Here is a 20,629-nt window from a genome sequence, read left to right as displayed (position 1 = left end):
TGAATGGAGTTTGTGTTTGACAATATTGTGAATTACTCGGTTTTTATCAGGTAGATCCGGCTGCCAATATCTTTTATCACGTGGTAACCACCCATGAAGAGCTCAGTACCCTTTGCGTGATGTAAATGCTGTTTTTTTTAAATAAACTTTGTATTTAGTTATAATATGCAAGGCCATTGCGTCTGATGGTTGTATTTCCGCAGAGAATGTCCTTCTGAATTTGCACATTGTTTTTAAATAGTTTTTTATGCTGTAAAATGCCAGCCATAGTGCAAATATTTCTTGTCCTGTAATTGCAGAAAGTATTACTTGCCAAAATCTATGGTCTTTTACCTGGCAAGGTTTTAAATTCTGTTGTCTTGTGAAATATTCACGCAAGATAAGTATATCAAAATTTTGTGGCATTGGTCTTCTATCTTCTAATGGAGAGAACTACTTAATTTGCTATCTTAGTTTTGCTATTGTTGACACATTGCTTTCTTTTTACAGCCGGGCATGTAAAATTCCGTTTAGAAAATTAAATATACCAAGCTACATTACAAAAAAAAGATGTTTTATTTTTGTTTGGTAACATGCAGAACATTGCGCTATTGACGTAACTGGTCTACTCGGTGCCCTTACTGTAAATATTAGTTTTCATTTTTAGCTGTATTTTTAACGGCATATACTTACCGCGATTTGTACGGCCTGCTTTTACATTGTTAGGTCCATCGAATCTGCAGAGCAACGTGGCAGCCCTAGAAACTGTGGTTGCAGCAAACAATATATGCTCAACCCGCGTGCTCAAGTGAGACGCAACGTCTCCGCAAGTCGAGCTGTCGTCTGCTATCGTATAACGACAGCTTTGTTTCGATTACGTTACATGCTGCCTCTATGGCCAGCGTGGCTGGCGCATGCGTATTTATTATTTTGATTTAGTCGCTAGCGAAGCTAGCGCCACTTTCGTCGTTAAAAGTTTTGGACTACTGTGCATCATTACGCCTCTCTAACTGAGAGAATAAAGTTTCAAAAGGATTAAAATTTCTATTCGTAGTCGTAAAAAGTTTACAGCGACTTTACGTATTCCATATATTACGGTATGTATAGTGTTTTGTATTATCTAGGCTAGCTAGTAATAAGTCACTTCCGACATTAGCGCTGCTTACTGGTTATGCGGCGAAGATAGGCAACAGTTCTTCGTACACCGCACACCTGGCACACCGCATGGGTTATGTTGTTGTGGTGTACGGCTTTATCAGGAGGGAACATTCGTGTCACCGCGTTTGAAAAGTTTTGTCAAAGTTTCGGATTTTTTATGAAACGCAAGAATGGCAAGGTACGTTGCAAAACGTTCTCTTATACTGGTGCAATTTGCGGCAAAGTGTGTCGATGTATAGCTGCTTGGCGCAGCGTGAGACGCTTTCGAACGCTTGACACTCACGCGCATGACAATTTAGACGTCCGTGGCAGTGACGACGCATGCCAGAAATGCAGCGAAAATTTGCACATTTTGGGCGTTTCTAATGGTTTGTCAGTGGTCAGAAACGTATTCACTGTTGCAACTTCAAGGGCTGCTAATTTAGTGAGTTTTCAATGAAAATTAGCACGTAGTGCAGTCGCGTTCTTCGAAGGAACGCTACCTCGTGATGACGTGCTTATTATGATTCTGCGCAAGTATACTTGGCAGATATCGTTTAAATCTCGCCATAACGACAATGCGTCAAACACGCATTCCACGCACACTTGTTACATCTTGTGCGTCTTTTCTAGATCCCCTACATTTAACTGCACGTTCGGTGTTCGAACACTTTCGCGCGTAGCAGTCATGGGCCCGGTGTTTAAAAAAAGAAGACGAAAGTGCGTATTTGGTTGATGTCAGTCACTAAAAGTGTTTTTCCACACTACTATTACCAATGGTGAGAATAAACACGCAGTGTATTCATGCGCCTTTGAATAAAAATGCCGGTGCAGCCAGAGCGTGCGATAGTTCACCTGGCCTTTTGTTTATGCTTTGGCATGCATATCGTATGCACGTAAATTGCGCTTTTTATTTTGCGAGCACGCCTGCCTCCATGCCCGAGTTGATTACGAAATAGTAAACGGAGCTTGAAGCTGTTTTTCGAACTGCTCCTTTTTTGTCATATATCACATTTCATCATTTTGTCAATTGATTCAAAGAGGATAACCTTCTCAACAATGTGGTCTTTTCTTCGTTCTATGCTTTAAGTATGCCTACCTGTTGGGGCCCTGCAGTCGTTACTCTCAGTACGATTTCACTTGCAGGAGCTGTCTTCTCTCTGCCTTGTGCCTGCAACTAAAATGTTCACAACACTTGATGGTTACATTTTTCGCTTGCTGTACACAGTTATTTGTCGTAAGGAATGTTTATTTTAGCATGGCTATGTATGTGCTGATCAGCTCTGGTGGCATGGCCCTAGCTGCTTCGATGGCACATTGTGAATTGCCAATCTTGGCTCGTGTACACTTTGTTAATTAGTCTGTTTAGTCTTAATGGGTTCATACAGGCCTTCAGACCACATATATACCGCCCTCCTTTGTTCAGGCTACGACTGTAGGGCATACACTTTAATGTAGACCATTTATGCATCTGCAGAAAAAGGTTATGTAGGAAGGGCTTAGGAATTTTCTGCATACACCCAAGTCACGGTTTTTCTTTGTGTTCGTGATGATCCGTGAGGGAACACTGGGACTCATTGGATGGCAGGCTGTTTCAGCGGCTGCGCGGACGGGACTAAAACACTGTTTATTCTAAAACCACACTTGGTTTGCATACAACACACAGCGGAAGTTGCACACTTCACTCGCATCTCTTCTGGCCACGTGTTGGTTCTCGGCTCCGAAGGCCGAGCCGACCTCTCTGGTCGACGTCTGCCCCTCAGCTCCCCGCTGCAACCTCCAAAAGCCCCCAAGCTCTCTTCACCACCCCAAAAGAACCAACGAACAAAACACAACTCAATACAATGACAGTTAGTGGCACGGAGGGCAAGCGAAACTATTTCCTAAGAACTTGGGTGCTTCGACCTTCCCCCGCGAGCCAAGGCAAGCACATGAAGTTATGGCTTTGTCCGGTACGAAAGCGCCTCAGTTATCTCGCTCCCCGTCTCCCATCGCTGCTTCTACTCTCTCACCCTCCCTGTAAATTGCGTCGTCCTGGCACGCAAAACCTTGACAGCGCACAACAGTCCAGAAAGCATGTGGCTGAGCACTGCTTGTCTTTAGGATGGAGTTCCTCTGATGGCTGTGTTGTTTCATCAGGCACTTTTTCTCTATGCCTGTGATTTTACCCGCTCTAACCTACATACCCACAGAAACACCACTCCTGTACACTCACCACCAGTCTTATACATGGCAGTTGCTACAGCAGTGGTTCTTTTATAGCTTCCCTGATTTCAGCCTTTCAAGGTGCTCTTTCTTTGTTGGCTGGCTGTCTCTTCGCATCACACTCGTTTCTTCAGGATCACTCTGGTTTGGGGAACAGACGCCCAAGTATGAAACCTTGGGAGTGACTGGGACTATAGAATTTGCCCCAAAACTTGCCAGAATGATTTTTTGTCGGCAACGTCGCCTGGCGGGGCGGGGTTTCAGGTGGAGAAGTTAGTGGGGATCTAAGCTTTGAAACGAGACTGGTCTCAGTTGCCTGCGGGCAGTTGTTGAAGCAGGTCAGGCTCTGCACAGAGGCATCTGCTGCACTTTTGCCGAGCAAGAAATGATCAGTTTTTGGAGCAGCATTATGCAGTCATGTGTTGTGTGAAACTGGGTAAACCTGGGGCGAAAATGCTTGAAATGCTTCGGGAAGCCTACAGTGACGACGTAATGAAACTGTCAAAATTTCATGTGGCACAAGACGTTTTGGGAAGGTCAGGACTTGAGAAGGACTTGTTGAAGGACTTCCCAAGGAAGAGGTTTGGGGAAGTCCTTCAACAACGATTACCGCTCGGGACCCCCGAAAAGGTGTGGTTCACGGTGAATTTGTACCACAGGGACAAACAGTCAACAAGGAGTTTTACTGTGAAGTGCTCAAATGGGTGAGCAACAGGGTTCGACATGTCCAAGAAGAAATCCGGGACAGTTGGATCTTGCACCATGAAAACGCCAACTGCGCTGACTGTCTCAGAGTTGTAGGCCAAAATGGGCGCGGCAGTGCTCGCCCAGCCACTGTACAGCCCTGATCTGGCGTCATTGAACTTCTTCTTGTTCCCTAGAACCAAAAGAATGCTGAAAGAAACCCTGCATGGGACGCTGGATGCTGTAAAGGCAGCTGTGACGGCCTCGCTAAAGGAGGTTGCCGTTGGCAACTTCCGGGGCACCTTCATTGTTTGGGTGAAGCGTTGGCAGTGTTCCATAAAAGCAGGGGGAGGACACTTTAAAAGTTTGAAAATTGTTTTTGAATAAATGGTTTATAAAAAAAAATTGCGGGTACTTTTGGGACAGACCCTGTATGTCTATACATCTCTTGGCAGAGGCACTATACCTATCCTCTCTCTGTGCAAACATTGAGGCTGTTTTTTGTTTTGGAGCTCTAGCTGCCTGCATAGTGTACCATCGTGCCAAGCCCTCCATTGATGCAGTGTCACAAAATAGAGTACTATAGAGTACCATCTCTGCCAGTTTGTGAATTAGTGGAGGGGAGATAGCTGAAGCCTGCTTGCTTATCTGCACCTTCTGTCTTTTTTTTCTTTTTTTGCCAGCTAGCAAAGCCTGCCTCTTCTAATTGTGCTACTCGCCCTTGCAGTCTTAGCTTGCCCGTACACTTGCCTACCACCAAGCTTTCCAACGCAAGCAACAACCTTGTGGTGCGTTCCTCCTCTTAACATTGACCTCTCAATTTAGGCCATGATTGTCCACTGGCATTTAGGTGTAAAACCAGGGGAGTAAAACGATTTCTAAGAATGGACACAACTATGACCATTGGCGTATAAGCTCAAAGTTAGAGTCATGTTTTTATTTTGAATATGGGGCCTGTTAACTAATCTACTCGAAATGCATATCCAAGTACTGAGGCATATAAGCTTGAGGTCTAAATCATGTTACGAACTGCACGCGGCTTAGGGGGTGATCGCGTTTTAATAGCACACACTGGGCTGTTCATTTTCGAACGCCTTGCATTATAAAACACTTTCCACTGTGGAGGAACGTAGATCTTTGGGAGTTCTTGTTTGCAGAGGTAAAAAATACATGGAACCCTGAACTTATAAGCTTTGCATACAGGGGTCATGCAGACAAAATGCAAGCTTGTTTTATTTGAAAGATTTGGTGTTTTATAGTGCCCCCAGATCTTTTCCAGCACCAAGTAATGCTTTATGTACTCAGAAATTAATCAGTTTAATTCAAAATTTTCATGTTCCTGCCAAATCGTTTGTTTCGTGACATCTGCTATGACATCACGTGGACGGGTCTTCCAAGCGAACTTGAAGTGCGCATTTCAATCTACAACGGATTGCAGAACCTTATTTACCGTCAGTCCTCCTGGATAGTGCCACTATACTGCGTGACACTGCTATTCATCCTTGTTTTGTTTTTGACCGTATTTTCACCTGGCTTCTTTTTGCTATAGTAGGTAGTATTCGTTTCGTGAAACGTGGGGTATGCTTGGCAAATAGGGTCATGTAAGACAATGTTGCTTATGCCATTCAGCCAGTGTCGTCTGAGACAACCCCAAAATGCCAGACTGCTGTGCACCTATAACAAGCATAGGGCGTGCAGGACCAACAGCAGTACGCACTGGTCTACTATGTTTGCATGTACTTCCGTAACTTCCGTTGTTTCACCCCGCCATTTTTACTGCTACAAAATGAACATGCATTACACTTAAGCGAAAATAGCTCGTTTTGCAAGCTTATAATAAGCCCTTTCTGACTTGCATTTGCTTTTGCCAGCCTCAGCCAATCGCACGGCTCTGCATATAACATCATATGTTCTAGTGCAGGAAGTGAGCTAGTAAGTCGCACGGCCATTCCTTTCTATTTTCCAATTATGTAGCTTATTTGAGCGAAGTTTAGGTTAAAACTGCTGTCAGTATGATTCTAACGAGGCAATCTTTCGAATGAAGCAAACTTGTGTTTCGTCTGCATGGCTCCTTTAAAAAATTCCGGGAAATGCTGAGAACGTTCTAAAAATGTAAATGTGAAAGCCTAGTGGGACATTCTCTTGATCTTCTGTCAAACTTTCTGTTTAACTTTGCGGCCGCACCTGTCTTCACTTTACCGACCCTTGTATAGCATCCCCCGAAGCTTGTTCTGCTCGCTAGCCATTGCGAGGAGCCTCCTGCTAACCCCATCTGTACCTTCACTTCACAGGGTGGCTCATTTTGTGTGTGCGGCACTACAGCGGCTTGCCCTCCTCCTGTACTGCTGTTTCCCTTTCCCAGCTCCTGGTCTCCAGCTCGCACTTCTGTTATTCTTATCTCACGATTTTCTGTACCTTGCAACACACGTGCTTGAAACGAAGGTCTAACACATTCGCCTTGAAACTAAAGTATATTAAGCCTTTATTGCCCCTTTAATGTGGACCTCTGTCTTTGGGCTCATTTGAGAGTTGTAATGTTCCTCTTGCCTTCAGTACTCTCATTTCTTTTTTCTCTTTTTGAGCATATTGTGTATTTGTATTCTCTCTGTTAATATTATCAAATTTGCACTGCCCCCTCTTTTTGTTTGTCGCTTTGTTTGTCTTCTTGTTACAGCATCTGCACAGGCCTCTATTTTCTGAGTGCCAGCATGCCCTGTGTACACTTGAAGGTGTATACTGGGAAGTAACAAATTAACCGATGTTTTGTGTCATAATATTTGTATGCTGCAGTTTATTGCCCGTCTAACTGGTAAAGCAGACTAGAACAGGTAACGAACGGAGTTCTAATATATAAGAGCAGTCAAGGGCACTTCCAAGTGCAGTTATACAAGGTTCACCGTCAGTGCTTTATTTGGCTTGTTCCTTTCTTGTCTTTCAGGCTGTAATCGCAGGCCACCCATCATGAGCAGCATAGAGAAGCAGTGCCTGCTCTACTTCAACAATGCCATCCAGAGTGAGAAGCAAGATGAACTGGCACCGGTGTGCATTGCTGACTTGACCGGCTACCTGGCCAGCGCGCACGTGAGCATACGAAGGCACATCAAGAGCATCTACAATGGAGACATCGCTGAATTCTTGAGGCGCTTCCCCGAGGCCTTCCAGCTGGACAAGAACAACCAGGTTCACCTGACGTCGGACATCATCAGGATCCACGGCGTCGAGGCCCTCGAAGACATGTCAGTGGAGTTCTTCCGGAACAAGCTCAAGTCTCTCAACGCGTTCCACCACTCGGCTGTTTCCTTGATGGCCCTCAGGAAGAGCATTGGGGACGCCCCCGTTGGCGTCCAGTCGTTCATCAACAAGAACTATCCCGGGAAAGATCTCAAACGGTTCTTGTTGACCCACCCCGATGTGTTTGGCATTTCAAACTCTGGGAACGTCTACCTTCAAGGGGAGGCACCGAAGCTGCCTTTGGAGACCTGTGGTTTCCAGGATTACTGGAGCGCCGATGCTGGCGCGATAGACGTTGACCTGTCCAAGGATGAAGCCGATGCAGTCCACTTCTTCCGCCGCGTCCTCAACAGCCCTGGTATTGAGCTTCAGAGCTGCAGTGTGGACTCTCTGTTCGCCCAGGTGTGCGAAGCTCCCGACAATGTGCAGCGTTTTCTGAGGAGCAACTACACCGAGTTGAACTTCCTCGACTTCTTCAGGGCGCACAAGTCGGCCTTTGCAATTTCGTCAGACAGCCCGCCGATGATGCCTGATGGAATCGACCAGCCTCAGTCGGACAATGAGGACTTCTCCACACTCCAGCTGCCCAAAAATGACTACACAGATACTCAAGTGGAGGCTGCCTGGGAGCCCCCCTCGCACGTGCAAGGTGGCTCTACTAACGCTGTAGCAGCAGCGCTAAAGTTTTTCTCGGAAGTGATCGGAACTCGAAATCAGCAGGGTAGTCCGGTTCATGTTTCCCAGCTGAGGGAACGCCTGGCTGATGCACCACTCATTGTTTTCTCCTACTTCAGCAGCGAGTACCCGTATGACAAGTTCGAGAAGTTCTTCTTGGATCATGCCGACCAGTTCTGCATTGACAGCGCGGGAAATATCGAGTTGCCTGCTTCTGCGAGGAACCAGGCGCCCGTGGTGAGCAATGGTGAAGTCCACAGCTCGCCCAGCATGCCGGAAGGGAATGGCGAGGAAAACGCTGGCACGTGGCACCCTAGGAACATTCAATTGGAAAAGCAGCTGGAGAGGTTCTTCTTGGATCTCTTCCACCTGGCCAGCACCTATGGCGTGCGTGTGGTGAAACCGGAGACAGCCTTGGAGATCTCGCAGTGCCTGAATCGGCGGCTCACGGGGTACCTGTCTGAACATTACGGCAAGAATGTAGCGCAGTTCTTTCAGCATTACCAGAATCGCTTCAGGGTGAGCAAGAATGGCAACATATGCCTGGCTGTGGAAAAGGACTCCAGCGGGGACACAATGGCGAAAAAGCAGTCAAGCGTGGTGGCCGTAGACTTCTACATTGCGTTATTGCAGCTTCTGGAAGCTCACCAAGTGAAGGCCATTTCACCAGAATCTCTGTGGAGTTTCATACCCCTCACTCCGCCCAAGGTGCAAGGCGCTCTGTCCAAGACCTACACGAAGGACACCTTCAAGTCGTTCTTCCTCAAGTCACCCAACAAGTTTGCAATGTCCAAGAGCAAGAATGTGTACCTCTCGGCTGGTGCTGGATCCGCGAAAAGGGACTCCAGCGATGCCGACGAGTATGACTTCGAGAGTGCCTCTGAAAACACCCATGAGGCTTCAGCCTTGGAGTTCTTTGTTGACCTTATGAAGGTTCTGCATGTAAATGCATGCCCAGTTCCCATTAACATGCTGCAAGAAAACCTCCTCAAGGCTTCCACGTACGTGAAGGACTACTTCGAAGAAACCTACCCGCAAGGCAAGTTCATCAAGTTTTTCCTGAAGTACGACAACTTCTTTTATGTCCTGCAGCCGATCAATGTCGTGTGGCTTACAAAGTTGGACGGAGCGGACCTGAAGGAAGTTGATGCCGAACCGTGCCCTCTGGACAACATGCCTAGTGCTTTCAGGTTGCTGGTGGGCGTGGTAGCAGCTGCCCTGCTGGTCAAGAGTCCCAAGCCGTTTTCTACCATTCTCGGCCATCTCAACGTTGTGAAGGACCAGTACAGCCAAGAGCTTAGCAAGCAACCTGGCAAGAGCAAAACCGAGAAGCTCTGCTCTCTGGTCAGCAATTGCTTTGACATGTTCAAGATAGTCAAGGACAATGCCATTCTTTCCTGGCCCCTCAAGTATGCGAGCTCCTTGCTTTCCGTCCTTGAAGATGCCTTGGCTGAGGTCTGTGTGAAGCTAAGTACCGAAGACATTGCTGAAGTTTCCACCTTCCATGCGGCACTGCGGCGCAACACTGAGAGGCTGTTTCAGTGCCTCGTCCCTGACGTCAAGGCGATGGTGGACTTCTTGCATCGCAGAGATGAGTTTTTTGTGGTGGATACTGACCGCTTCATCGTCCTTGGCAAGTTGTTGATGCCGGACGACGTGGACGAGATTGCACAGATGGTGGAGAAGGAGCTGCTGAAGAGTGCCCAGGGCAGGCTGCCCCTTGTGTCCCTCCTGGCTACCGTGAGGGATGAAGGATTCCAGAACCATTTCACAAGCAGCACAGTCGTGCAGGCCGTGCTCACGTGCAAGGACAGGTTTGACATTGTGGATGGCGTGCTGTTGCTGCGGAAAAGGCAGGCACCTGGCCCATGCTTTGACACGAGCGAGCCAGAGGTCCCAGTTTCAGGTGACAAGGTGGAGCAGCCAACAAAGTGCACTTCAGTCTGTGGCATGGGTTGGATCATCAGCCTTGATGGCGAGAGCGGTCTGCTTGCGGCAACCTTCGGTAGCTCGGAGGATTACAATGAGGTCACCTTCAGGAAAGACGCCCTCAGTGCCACCTCGACCAACTACAACGACCTCATCGTGGGCCAAGAGGTAGAGTTCATTGCTGTCAAAGACAGCGGCGAGTCTGAGTGGGCCATTGTGGAGTTGCGGAGTGCCGGAAGTACGCCGTGCATTGACAATGACAAGGACGGCTGTGAGCTGGCGGAACCGCTTGGCCCATGCGAATGCGCAGCCCACCCTTTGGACGGATCGGATGTCCCAAGTGACAACACGTCGACCAACGGGGATGACTGCATATTCTACTCGAGTGCATCGGACTCTGAGCTTGGTCTTCCTGCCCGGCCCGGTGTGAATGGCCATTACGTGGAAGGCCTGCTGCGTCCGACGAACCTGCCAGCCCAAGTGCAAGGGGAGGCCCACGAGGTCATTGGACACACAGAAGGCACACTGCCAGAAGGGGGCATTCAGGAAGGCTTTGCTGACCTTGGCATGACTGGAGAAGACCTGTTGAATGATGATGGTGAGTGGGAAACACCGTATGACCGAAGAATGATGGATGTGCCCTTCTACGCCTTACCTGCATTCAAATCCCTTAACCCAACACCACAAACAGCCCCCTGTGAGCAAGAAAGTTCACGTAAGCCCGCGGTGATGGCTGAAAACCTTTCGGTGCCACATAACACGCTGACTGCTGCAGAGGTGCAGCTTACAGCAGCACGCGAGTCGTACGCTGAACCGGTGCTCGTGCAGGGCACGGCAGCAGGTCACGAAGGGCTCAAAGGAAATTTGAGCACCTGGACTGGGACGGGCATTTGGGACATCGAACCAGTTCCTGAGGCTGCGGGGGGAGACCACGTCAAGCAGCTCACGTCGCCAGTCGTCCCTCTTGTGCCGGGCCCCGGAGATGAACCTCCAGCAGCCGAGGCGGCCATGTTGCCTCCTCCTGTGCCAGATGGGAGCCCGTCGTACTCGGCATCGAGATCGCCATCTGCGTCGTCAAAAACGTCAAGCTTCGTGTACAGCCAAAGGTCCTACGAGTATGGGCCACCGCCGGGTCACCACCTGCTCCTCCATGAGGTGGAAGAGGGAGGGATGGAAGGAGACTGTGAAGACGGAAGCGTGAGCCCGGCTGATGAGTGCGACTACGAGCAAGACATTTATAGCGACGAAGAGGTTGACCTCGATACCGACGACGACCTCTCAGAGGGCTGGATGGGACTCCAGGAATACGAGGGCTTGGGCGGACTTGCTGGTAACGGAGATGGCCCACTGCCTTTGGACCCATTCAGCCGGTGTGGGAACCTAACTGCCACGTTTGGGCGTACTTATTGGGAGCACGACAAAGTCCTTCCCTTTGCCAATGTTTGGGAAACACCCGAGAAAGTGTACTCTGTACCTGCCACTGTGATTTTCTTGGCACCCGCTGTGGCGGTGCTCAAGTCTAGCATCCAAGGGACTCCTGTCAGGCTCATTGCCGATCCTGAAACCAATTCTAGTCTTGACTGGTCTGAGCTTCATGTGGGAAAGATGGTTGCGGCACGTGCCGTCGGAAGCATTGACGACGCTACCCATCTCCTGGTGGTTGGGCTGCGACCACTGCGGCGCCAAAGCGAGCAGCGCCAAAGCGAGCAGCGCCAGAACGAGCAGCGGGCGAAGCGAGTGGACGTCGCAGCGCAGACCATTTCGACGGGATCCGTGCTGTCTGCTTCATTCCTGGTTGAGTGACTGGCACGTTTTTTTTATTTTTTTTTACCAGTGCAAGATGCATTCTCATATTCTCATTGACATTTTCTTTCCAAGAATGCTTGTTTGGAGTGTGTGCAGTCTACATTCCTCATTCTGTTTTCTTTGTTGGTTGCCTGAAGATGTATGGTGAATGACGAACTGTCTTAGGAAGTCTGGAAGCTGAATGCTACTGTTGTTTCGTGTGTTGTTTACAATAAACGTTCCTGGACATTAGCCCATGGCTTGGGAGCCTTTAAGGTTTGATTCTTGCTTGTTTCAAATACCTTTAGGCTAACACAGCGATAGTCACATTTTGAACTCACTGCTCAAGTATCTGCTTGGGAGAAAAAAAAGGGGTTTGACCTTTTTCTTGAACAGCCAGTGATGAGCGGTGCTTTATTGAGAAATTGCTGTGCATGGTAGTGCAAGAGCGACTGGCCCAAGCTTCAGTATTTTTTAAAGCTCAGTGCATTTTTCTTGTAAACATTGCAGTGGAGAGCTGGCTTAGTGGCATTTGGGGGATAGTGGGCACAGGCCGTTTTGGCATTGCTGTCTTTGTACAAATAGAAGCAGTGTAGCAACCAACACTGTGGTATGTACAAAACTTACTACGACCCTGCATCTTTTTGCAGAAAAGCATATTTCAAACATTGGAAATAAGCACATCTGAGGAAACTTGCTTTTCTACCAAAAATACAAAGTCCACAATTTTGCTGCTAACAAAATTGCTGCTGCTGTTGGACACCCTTTTTCTTGAACCTGGTTTAATGCACTACTGTCGTCCTTGCACCACCTTTTACCCACAGTAAGCTGATGCTGTCAACTTCAGTTGCCCGATGAATGCTTACGTGCTAGACTGTTATTCCTTTTTTGTGCAAAAGCACTAATAGTACATAGTGGCTGGTTTCGTGGGATATTCGGGATGCCTCCCATATTTTCCAGTGTATAACTCACTTGTGTGAAGGGTGATGTGCAGCAGAGGAAAGGGGCAACTTGGACATGCGATGGCCCACCGTCGCGGTTAGAGGTCTAACAGTCAACTGGAACCCGCAGCTCAATACTACAAGTGTGACGTTGCTTGGCTTGGTGTTATGAAAATGTTCAGCGTAAAGTCACACGTTGAGGTCTTGCATCGTGAAAATTACAGTCCTTGGAAAAAAGTTTGCACTGCTGGGACAGCAACCCACACCGGTTGCACTTAAACCCGCAGTGCTGCTACTAGGCTTCTGAGACTGAACATTGCATTTTTTTAGCAGCTACTCATAAGAATGAAGTGTTCCAAACAAACCCGTGGATGGTGCTAGGCACATACAGGAAGTGCTGAGCTTGTAATTGAATGTCGGATCTAGTAACAGAATGTTGCTTTAGCCAGTTCATGATCACAGATTTTAAATTGCTTTTCAAATGTTTTCGATGACTGCAAAATGCTTAAATTACGCTTCAATTACAATGTACTGCGACATTTAATACAGGAGGAGGTCTCAAAGCTGATACAGCTGCAGTAAGCTGATACACTTCCAGAGGTATGAACAGACCATCACACATTTTTTTGTTTTTGTTTTTTGTCTCCCTAACTGTGCCCTGTATGCATATTTGTGTACCAGTTGTGTTCCAGCAGGCACGCACGTTGCTGTTTTCTCTGCACCATCTGTAGTGTCAATGTGCGGGGTTATCTGGCTTGAACAAAGTTGTCATTTTTTTAATGAGGAAGTATTACATGCCCTATGAGGCAAGAAACGTGGTGTTGGGAGCAGCAGATGGACCCAAAATTTCACCTTCAACAAAAGGAGAAAAACTGGCAGGAACCCAAATCGAACCTAGGGATGCAGGGTGAGAGTCATGGGACTTCACCCTTACTCGGCACCTGGGCCATGCGAAACGGCTTTTGAGATATATCCTTCACTCTGTGTATGTGTTTCAGTTATAATACCAGTATTGCCTCCCCTGGCAGTACTTCACTGCTGCATGTGTCATGCTGGATCCATGAAGCTTCTACGGTAGAGGTCTAACTTGTGGGAGTTCCGAATGGTCGTCTGACTGGTCACATGCCCACTCAAGGGGATTGGTCAATGACGATAACAGCTGCTTGCAACCAATTCACCCCTTACCAGCTAGCTGTTATGCCAACGTGCCCGCTTACGATCCCCACACAACCACTCAGCGGGACTGGACTGGTTAGAGAAGATGACAGCTGCAGTAAGCTGATTCACCTGATTTTCATTGTGGCAATGCTTTCACATTGCAAGTACGTAAGTGGGTGTAAGTGCTCCTAGCAATTATTTCTTCAACATTCATAATGTGCCCGAACAATGGTCAGCAGTGATGAATTGTGTGCCAGCGAAGCACTTTCGGCTGTTAGCAAAATGACACTCTTGGGCTTTGCCTGGTGGAAAAATGTTTTCGAGCTTTGTAATGTTTTAATGTCAAACCGTTGAATATTCAGTTCATCTTTTCTAACACTAGCATAAGGCCTGGCCATATGTATTATACAAAAAATTATGATGAACGGCTCCTCAGAAGGCACCACCGATTCCGGTGTCGTACGAGGTTGTTTGAACAAGTGAATGGCTGATTGATTGCATTGTTTAATTGACCATCTACAGCATTTTCCAATCTTCCTCTCTGGGTATATGGGTTACGAATGTTTGTATGCCCGAATGCAGCTAGTGCCGTGCACCACAAATCCAGCAATTTCGGCAGTGACAGTTGCTGGGAAGTGATCGCAGATGGCTTTCCTATCATGAAATGGCATGGCCAAATGAACTTTTGGGTTTCACAACTAGTATGCTTTCGAGCTCATATATGCGGTTGCATGACTTAATAAGTTGGTGCACTACTTCGGAAAGATGTAGCAGAAGTTTGTTTCATGCTTAATATTGGATACATGTGAGGGATACAAGGTGGCAACCAGGAGTCCGTGGATCCTTCGAAGTGAATCCAAAGTAAAGTTTCTGTTGCTTCTCGGCTTTTAGTGACATAAGTTCATCTGCGGCACTCGCAATTGCTATGTCTGACTGTGATCGGATCAATACCTGATCAGCCAAGGTTGCAAAGAATGACCATAACTCAAGCAACCTCAGTGTTACCACAGGACAAAGAACTAATTCCCCGTGTGCGCCATTACAGGAGCTATTTTTAACAATTTATTTGTCTGCTTACTTTGCCAAGTGTCATTGCAAACAATGCCTCTTTATTCAGACACTCGCGGATAGGTTGCGGTAAGTCAAATGATCCGGCTCGGGAAGGGTACGTCCACCTGCCCGGTTGAGTTCCAAAGTCGTGCGGGAAAGCCACCCAAGCCGCCGTGCCGGCTGCAGGGGTGGGGCGCATTCTGCGCGTGCGTGCAGGTGCGTGTGCTGCCGGTTGCGCCGGTCGCTGTGCAGGGAAGACACAGCCGCTGACCTGCGCACAACTAGAAAACGAGTTCGGTGCGCAGCACTGAAAGCGGGCTTTCCTGCTGTCACGATTAAGGGGGCCTCCATGAAGGGGACAATCCCCCCGCGGGAATAAAGATGACGTGTCATAGCGGAGCCAGAGGCCGACGAGGATGAAGACGAAGACCTATCCGTAGGCTTAGCCCTTTCTTCTCCTAAAGACTCGCCTCTTCTACGGACGTTTCGATCACTTCTGCCATCTCATATTACTGAAGTTGACCTTCTTTGGGTCCCTGGGCATGCGGGAATCACCTTTAATGAAACCGCAGATTCACTGGCAAGGGTAGCAAGTAGCACTCTCTGGGCCTGTTGTCGATGTCATTGAGACAATGCCTTTATTAGCCGCCGTAAGATTCCGTAGATAGTTGAAGCTGAGGGCAGCACGAATCTGTCTTATTCTCGTTGCGAGATTTTTGTCATCTAAAATTCTCCTGGAAACCGAATTGGTGCCCCTCACGCGACCTGGAGGTGATTGTAAAGAACGAGCCTTCGATGTCGTGTGCCCCAGTTGAATAGGCCTCCTGCGCTGCCCAGGGGGCGCTGCGCAAGCGGCTTCCGGGCAGTACCACTGATCTCCACTTAGTTGCTGGATGGCGCTTCGCCGCTGTCGCGGCTAGGGTGCCTCGATGCGCGCCCGCTCTGCGGAGGGTGGCGCCACTCTTTGAAGGGGTCGCCGCCGCCAAGACCGGTTCTCGGGAGGCGCCGCCGCCATTTTCTTGCATCCCGCCCCCGCCGACTCCCGCGCTAGGCGCGCGAAAAGCGGCGCTCTTCACAAAATCTCTTTGCAGAATGTCTGGGTGCTGCGTTTTCTTGTGTTCTAGCAGCGCTAAAAATCTCTGGAGCATGTTTCGTTTCCTAGAGATCCAAGAAGGCGGCTTCTGTGGACGGCGAAGATCAAGCGGGACAAGTGGCAGCCGACGAAGCATTCCTGCATATGCAGTGCAAGTACCCGGCTTCCAAGCAGTGCAAAATCTATTTGGGGCTATTGTAAGCTTGTCGGTGTGGCTGTTTCTCGATACCAGACGCATGGGTTTACGTGTTTATGTTGGAGGTTTCATCATGCTTTTGCGGTATTTTTATATTTTGATCCATGCAAACGGACGTGGCCTCTTAAAGCGGGGGGCCGATATAAAACGTGTGGCGCTTTGCATCTTTAGTCATTTCACTTTGTATTACGAAATAAGGCGCTCGTTGTAAAAAGGTGTGCGACCTTTCTCAGTCCCGAAGCGTCACCCCGGCGCATCACGCTTACTTCCCTAAAAGCCCATTTTTTGGCAGTGTGAATGATATATCCCAAAGCGTAAAACTGCATGCGACGCGTTATGCTCGTGTTTCTCCGTGTTGTCTCAACTTAAGGTCTGTTATAAATCTTGTTGTGCGCAAAAATTATAATATTTAAGACATTTATTGTCGCTTATCATGCCATAAAAGTAGCGCATGGAGGTGAAAAAAAATGTGTTAATTACACCTCTATTATGTGAATCATGTGGGGATGTGAGCCGATACGCGTGGATGCCGGTTTGTTTGATTGGCTTGATTTCACGTCGTTTATTCTTATTTCTCGGGAGCAAAAGGCACCTATATTGACAATTTAGCGTGCAGGCTCACTTTGAAGGATCCTGTTTTGAACAAATCTGTGCAGATGGATGAAGGAGCTGAAGCCAAATGCTGTGCTAACGCGTTTCCCAATCAGAGGTCGGCATTTACCATTTCATTCACTGCGTGTTTTCATATAAGTGCGTACATTACTTTAAAATCGGTCCAAAGCAGCGAAAGCCACCCGGAGACAGAACGCAGCCTGAGCCCACATCCAACAATGAAGAGGTGGACAACCCCGCTGAAAAACTTCACGCATCATCAGACAGCGGAAATCATCCCCGAGTCAACTCACAAGAGACGCCATCGGTATCACAAGAGACGGTATCACAAGAGACGTCATCGGAAAACCTCCAACTCAACAGCCCAGGTGTCGAAGCTTTGAATGTCGAAATTCCAAACTCGACAAATAAAACTCTCACAGCTAGTGAGACACAAAGGGATTGAGCTGAGTTGAAAAAGCAGTTGGCAGACCTGGAAAGAAGATACACCGCACTTCAAGAACATCACACACATGCTGAGAACGCAATTCAAAACCTCAAAGAGCAAGTTCGAAAACATTCGAGCGTAATCATCATTACCTGTATTATAACTGCAGTGAAGTGTGTTTGTATCATTTTGTACATAATGTATTATGTATCAGCAGTGGAGGATGTCGTTCATCACTTTGTGCATAGTGTATTTTTGCTTCAAGGTATTAAATGATTTTCCTACATCCGTGTAAGCCTTTATGTTTAGATTGCAGCCCAAGGACGCTGGTTCGTTTCTCGACCGCGGCGGCCGCTTTTCTGATAGAGACGAAAATACAAAACGCCCGTTTGTTCGAGATTTCGGCGCATGTTAAAGATTCTTAGATGGTCAAAATTAATCCGTAGCCCTCCACTACGGCGCCTCATCACCTATGTAGCGTAGGCGCTTTAAACCTCACCAATCAATCAATCACGTTCAGATTGCACAGTGCATGCATGACACACTTTGCGGCCAGGCAATCCTATATATGTAAGTACCGAATAATAGTTTCAGTAACTGTAAGCGTACCGGACATTCGCACTTGAATATGCAGCAGTTACCTTCCTTCGTGTACTCCGCTTACTTTCTGCTATGTTTATATACAAACGCAACGACAGCAAGTTCACGGCGCCGGTATGACACGACGGCGTGAAGTTTTCCGCCGTGTCACCTATCGTAAAAAAAGAAAGGCATTCACCATACCTTCGCTTATCACCTCAAAATAGAGAATCCTTCACCAAAACCTTACTCTTCTGTTCATCTACGCTAGAAAAAGAATGTGTATCAAAAGTAGAGCCAAATCAAGCCCACACTGTTAGCGAGACCAGCACTATCAAGGCGCGTCACGCAGCAAACGCGCGCCCCGCGCCTAGCGGATGCAAGAAAATGGCGGTCGCGCTAGCAGACGACGCGGTTGTCCTCACCCTCAGCGGAGCGGGCGCGCATCGAGGCACCCTAGTCGCGGCCGGGCGCGCGCACGGCCACCGGAAGTTCAACGGCTCGTCCCGGAAGTCAGGCGTCTGCTACGCTTCTCACCCGCTGATAAGCGGTGCATTTTGGCATTTTGTTCTCACTTTATTGCATTTTGGCTGTACACATCGCGTTCAGATCGCAACTTATGCTATACCGAAATATGGGACGTTAATATGAAGCAGAATTTAATTGCAAAGGAGAACGAAAATGTCACTTGGGTCTTGGTTTGAGAGGAGACGACGCAGCTCTAACGGGATTTATGCTAGAGACTTATGCTAGGGATTTATACTAGAAAGAAAACAACGTGGGCACGGCGTCAGGCTGTAGCCGAGTTCGGGCGCCCGTTCTGTCAAAACAGTTGTCAGTAAAGTGGTCACTGCAGAGCCTGCAGCCTGGGAATGGAGAGCTAGTTACACGGGCACAGTTAACCACGGTTAAGGAAAAGCGCGGTTAGACAAAACCGCAGTTTGCTGCGTTACACGACAGACGAAACTGCGGTTACATCGCTAACGATGGTTAACGCAAACTGAGCTTGGCCAGTTCGGTCACGCTAACCACAGTTTCCGCAGCCGCAGTGCTCAAAATCACACAATTCAGTTCGGACGCAAGTGGCGGGGCATCAGCGGAGGCGAAAAAAAAAAATCACCTGGCGTTCGGAAGAGACGAAGGTTCTCAAACAGCGGGCACCCCAAAGCTGTCCCCAAGACGCGCTTGCGTTCTTAGCATCGCTCTCGCAATCAGCGCGACTGCCCGTCAGCAGCGGCTCGTTTCCCGATCCGCCCGATCAACTACGACAAAAGCCGTGCTAAATTTGTAAATTCCGCGCGTCGTCCGCCAAAAATGGATATAGCAGGCAATCTTGAAGCGCTTTCAGCACTCGGAAACGATCGGCGCGCGCGTCGGCCGTGCCTGTAAACAGGCCGGCGCGCCTGCCCGCACGGCACTGCTTACGGCCCGCACGGCACTGCTTGCGGCCCGAACCGGCCCAGACCACGGCAGCAACAGCTTATCGCATCGCCGCTCTTCGAAATCAATTTGATCGCGGAAAAGAACTTCCGCATGCGCGAAAATGGATGTCAGTGCGGTGAAAAATTGCGCTGAGCTGAAAGTTCCCAACACCGAACAGGCCTAAGCAAACCAAGCGGGTTGCGAGCTGTTGGGGAAGCCCCTCTTCTCGCCGCGCACGAGTGCGTTGCGTTTGTGTCAGAAGCGAATGCTTTAACGATATTTCTTTTTGTCTGCACTGCTTCTCTTTTGTTTTTTATCGTGAAGTTAAAAGTGTGCATTTATATTTGTTGCGCTCATAATCAAGTGACTCCGGTCACTAAACTTGCGATTTCGCGTGTAACATCCAAAACCGCAGTTAGCGATAACCGCGGCTAAAGTTTAGTAACCACGGTTAAACTTATCTGTGGTTACTTTCGCCGTGTAACTAGGGTATAAGTTTGCCACCCAACGCCGGTATAAATCCGGCTTAGAGCGAGGAAATCTGCGTAACAAGAGCTACAGCTCAAAAACGAAACTGATACGACATTTGCGTTTCGCTGCGTATCACGCACGTCGTACCGAATATTGCAATACTTCCAAGTGAAACGTCTTCCCAGACGACTACTCTGGTCTGATTGTGCAGTTGACGGCGCAACAAGCAGGCATTTTTGGCGGAATGCGTGCGAAACCAGCCCATGCGTAGCATGCGCTATGCTGGAACGGCCCGACTTCCGGGACGAGCGCGCGAACTTCCGGCGGCCGTGCGCCGGAGAGCTCGAAGCGCCATCCAGCAACTCTAGTGGAGATCAGTGGGCAGTACTTCCGGGTAGTACAAAGCTGCGCGGGTCCCATAGAATTCCGTGTTGACAGAAACAAAATGAGCTCGACGCTCCCGATTATTTTGCGACGTGGTCACCAGCTCATCCCCGACGCGTCCGATCTATTCCAGCGATCAACTTGGCATTAGGGGAAAAAGCTTTGCAGCGCTAAACACGTTTACAGCGCCGACGAAAGTGCCGGGACCGTGACGGCGTCTGCTACTCGCAGGTTCACCGATCGATGGTCGTACGAAGTGAAATTTTAGGTAACATTTCTAGTTTAAACTAATACTCTAGGTGACAAAAACTTCTCAAAAACAGCCGATCAAAAAAGAAGAGTGACGCAATCGGCGAATCGCACTTTAAAAAGCCAGCGAGTTCGGCGGACCGCAGGCTCGCCTGCTGCGGTGCGCCGCTCTTTTGCGTGCCTGCACACTATGCGTGCACTTTCATTACACTCGTTTGCGTCGCCATTACGAATACATAGTGCAGTGTTAGCTAGCCGTTTTGTTGCGTGTCTCAGTGACAAAATGCCGCGGCCGTCAGAAGCGTGAAATCTGTTTTGCGGTTCCGAAAACTAGTGGTCGTAAACCAAAGTGGTCGGGCGAAGAGGCCGCTCGCTTTCCTTGTTTGCTCTCACTTTACTTAATTACACTCTTGCAGCATACA

The 20,629-nt window shown here is 48.4% G+C and overlaps 1 protein-coding gene across 3 annotated transcripts; it reads left to right on the top strand.

Moving 5' to 3' along the window:
• Nucleotides 1-1,166: 1,166 nt before the first annotated feature.
• LOC144174502 (uncharacterized) lies at nucleotides 1,167-11,907 on the top strand. 3 transcript variants are annotated; one of them, XM_077703230.1, is made up of 3 exons: nucleotides 1,180-1,315; nucleotides 4,689-4,793; nucleotides 6,944-11,907. In XM_077703230.1, exon 3 carries the CDS (start codon nucleotides 6,967-6,969, stop codon nucleotides 11,641-11,643), a length of 4,677 nt encoding a protein of 1,558 aa, XP_077559356.1. In that variant the 5' UTR covers nucleotides 1,180-1,315; nucleotides 4,689-4,793; nucleotides 6,944-6,966; the 3' UTR covers nucleotides 11,644-11,907. The 3 variants fall into 3 exon arrangements, with proteins under 3 accessions (XP_077559355.1, XP_077559356.1, XP_077559357.1); XM_077703231.1 differs by having other exon boundaries at nucleotides 1,185-1,315; nucleotides 4,733-4,793; XM_077703229.1 differs by lacking the exon at nucleotides 4,689-4,793 and having other exon boundaries at nucleotides 1,167-1,315; nucleotides 6,944-11,906.
• The last annotated feature ends 8,722 nt before the right edge of the window (nucleotides 11,908-20,629 follow it).

Source organism: Haemaphysalis longicornis, unplaced genomic scaffold (genome assembly GCF_048455015.1).
Source record: "Haemaphysalis longicornis isolate Haplotype H1 unplaced genomic scaffold, Haemaphysalis longicornis Haplotype H1 scaffold_3, whole genome shotgun sequence".
Lineage (NCBI taxonomy): Eukaryota > Metazoa > Arthropoda > Arachnida > Ixodida > Ixodidae > Haemaphysalis > Haemaphysalis longicornis.
This window is presented reverse-complemented; position numbering and strand designations above follow the sequence as displayed.

Bases quoted from the DNA above. Each gene is read 5' to 3' on its own strand.
- LOC144174502 (XM_077703230.1), top strand. From the start codon at position 6,967: ATGAGCAGCATAGAGAAGCAGTGCCTGCTCTACTTCAACAATGCCATC.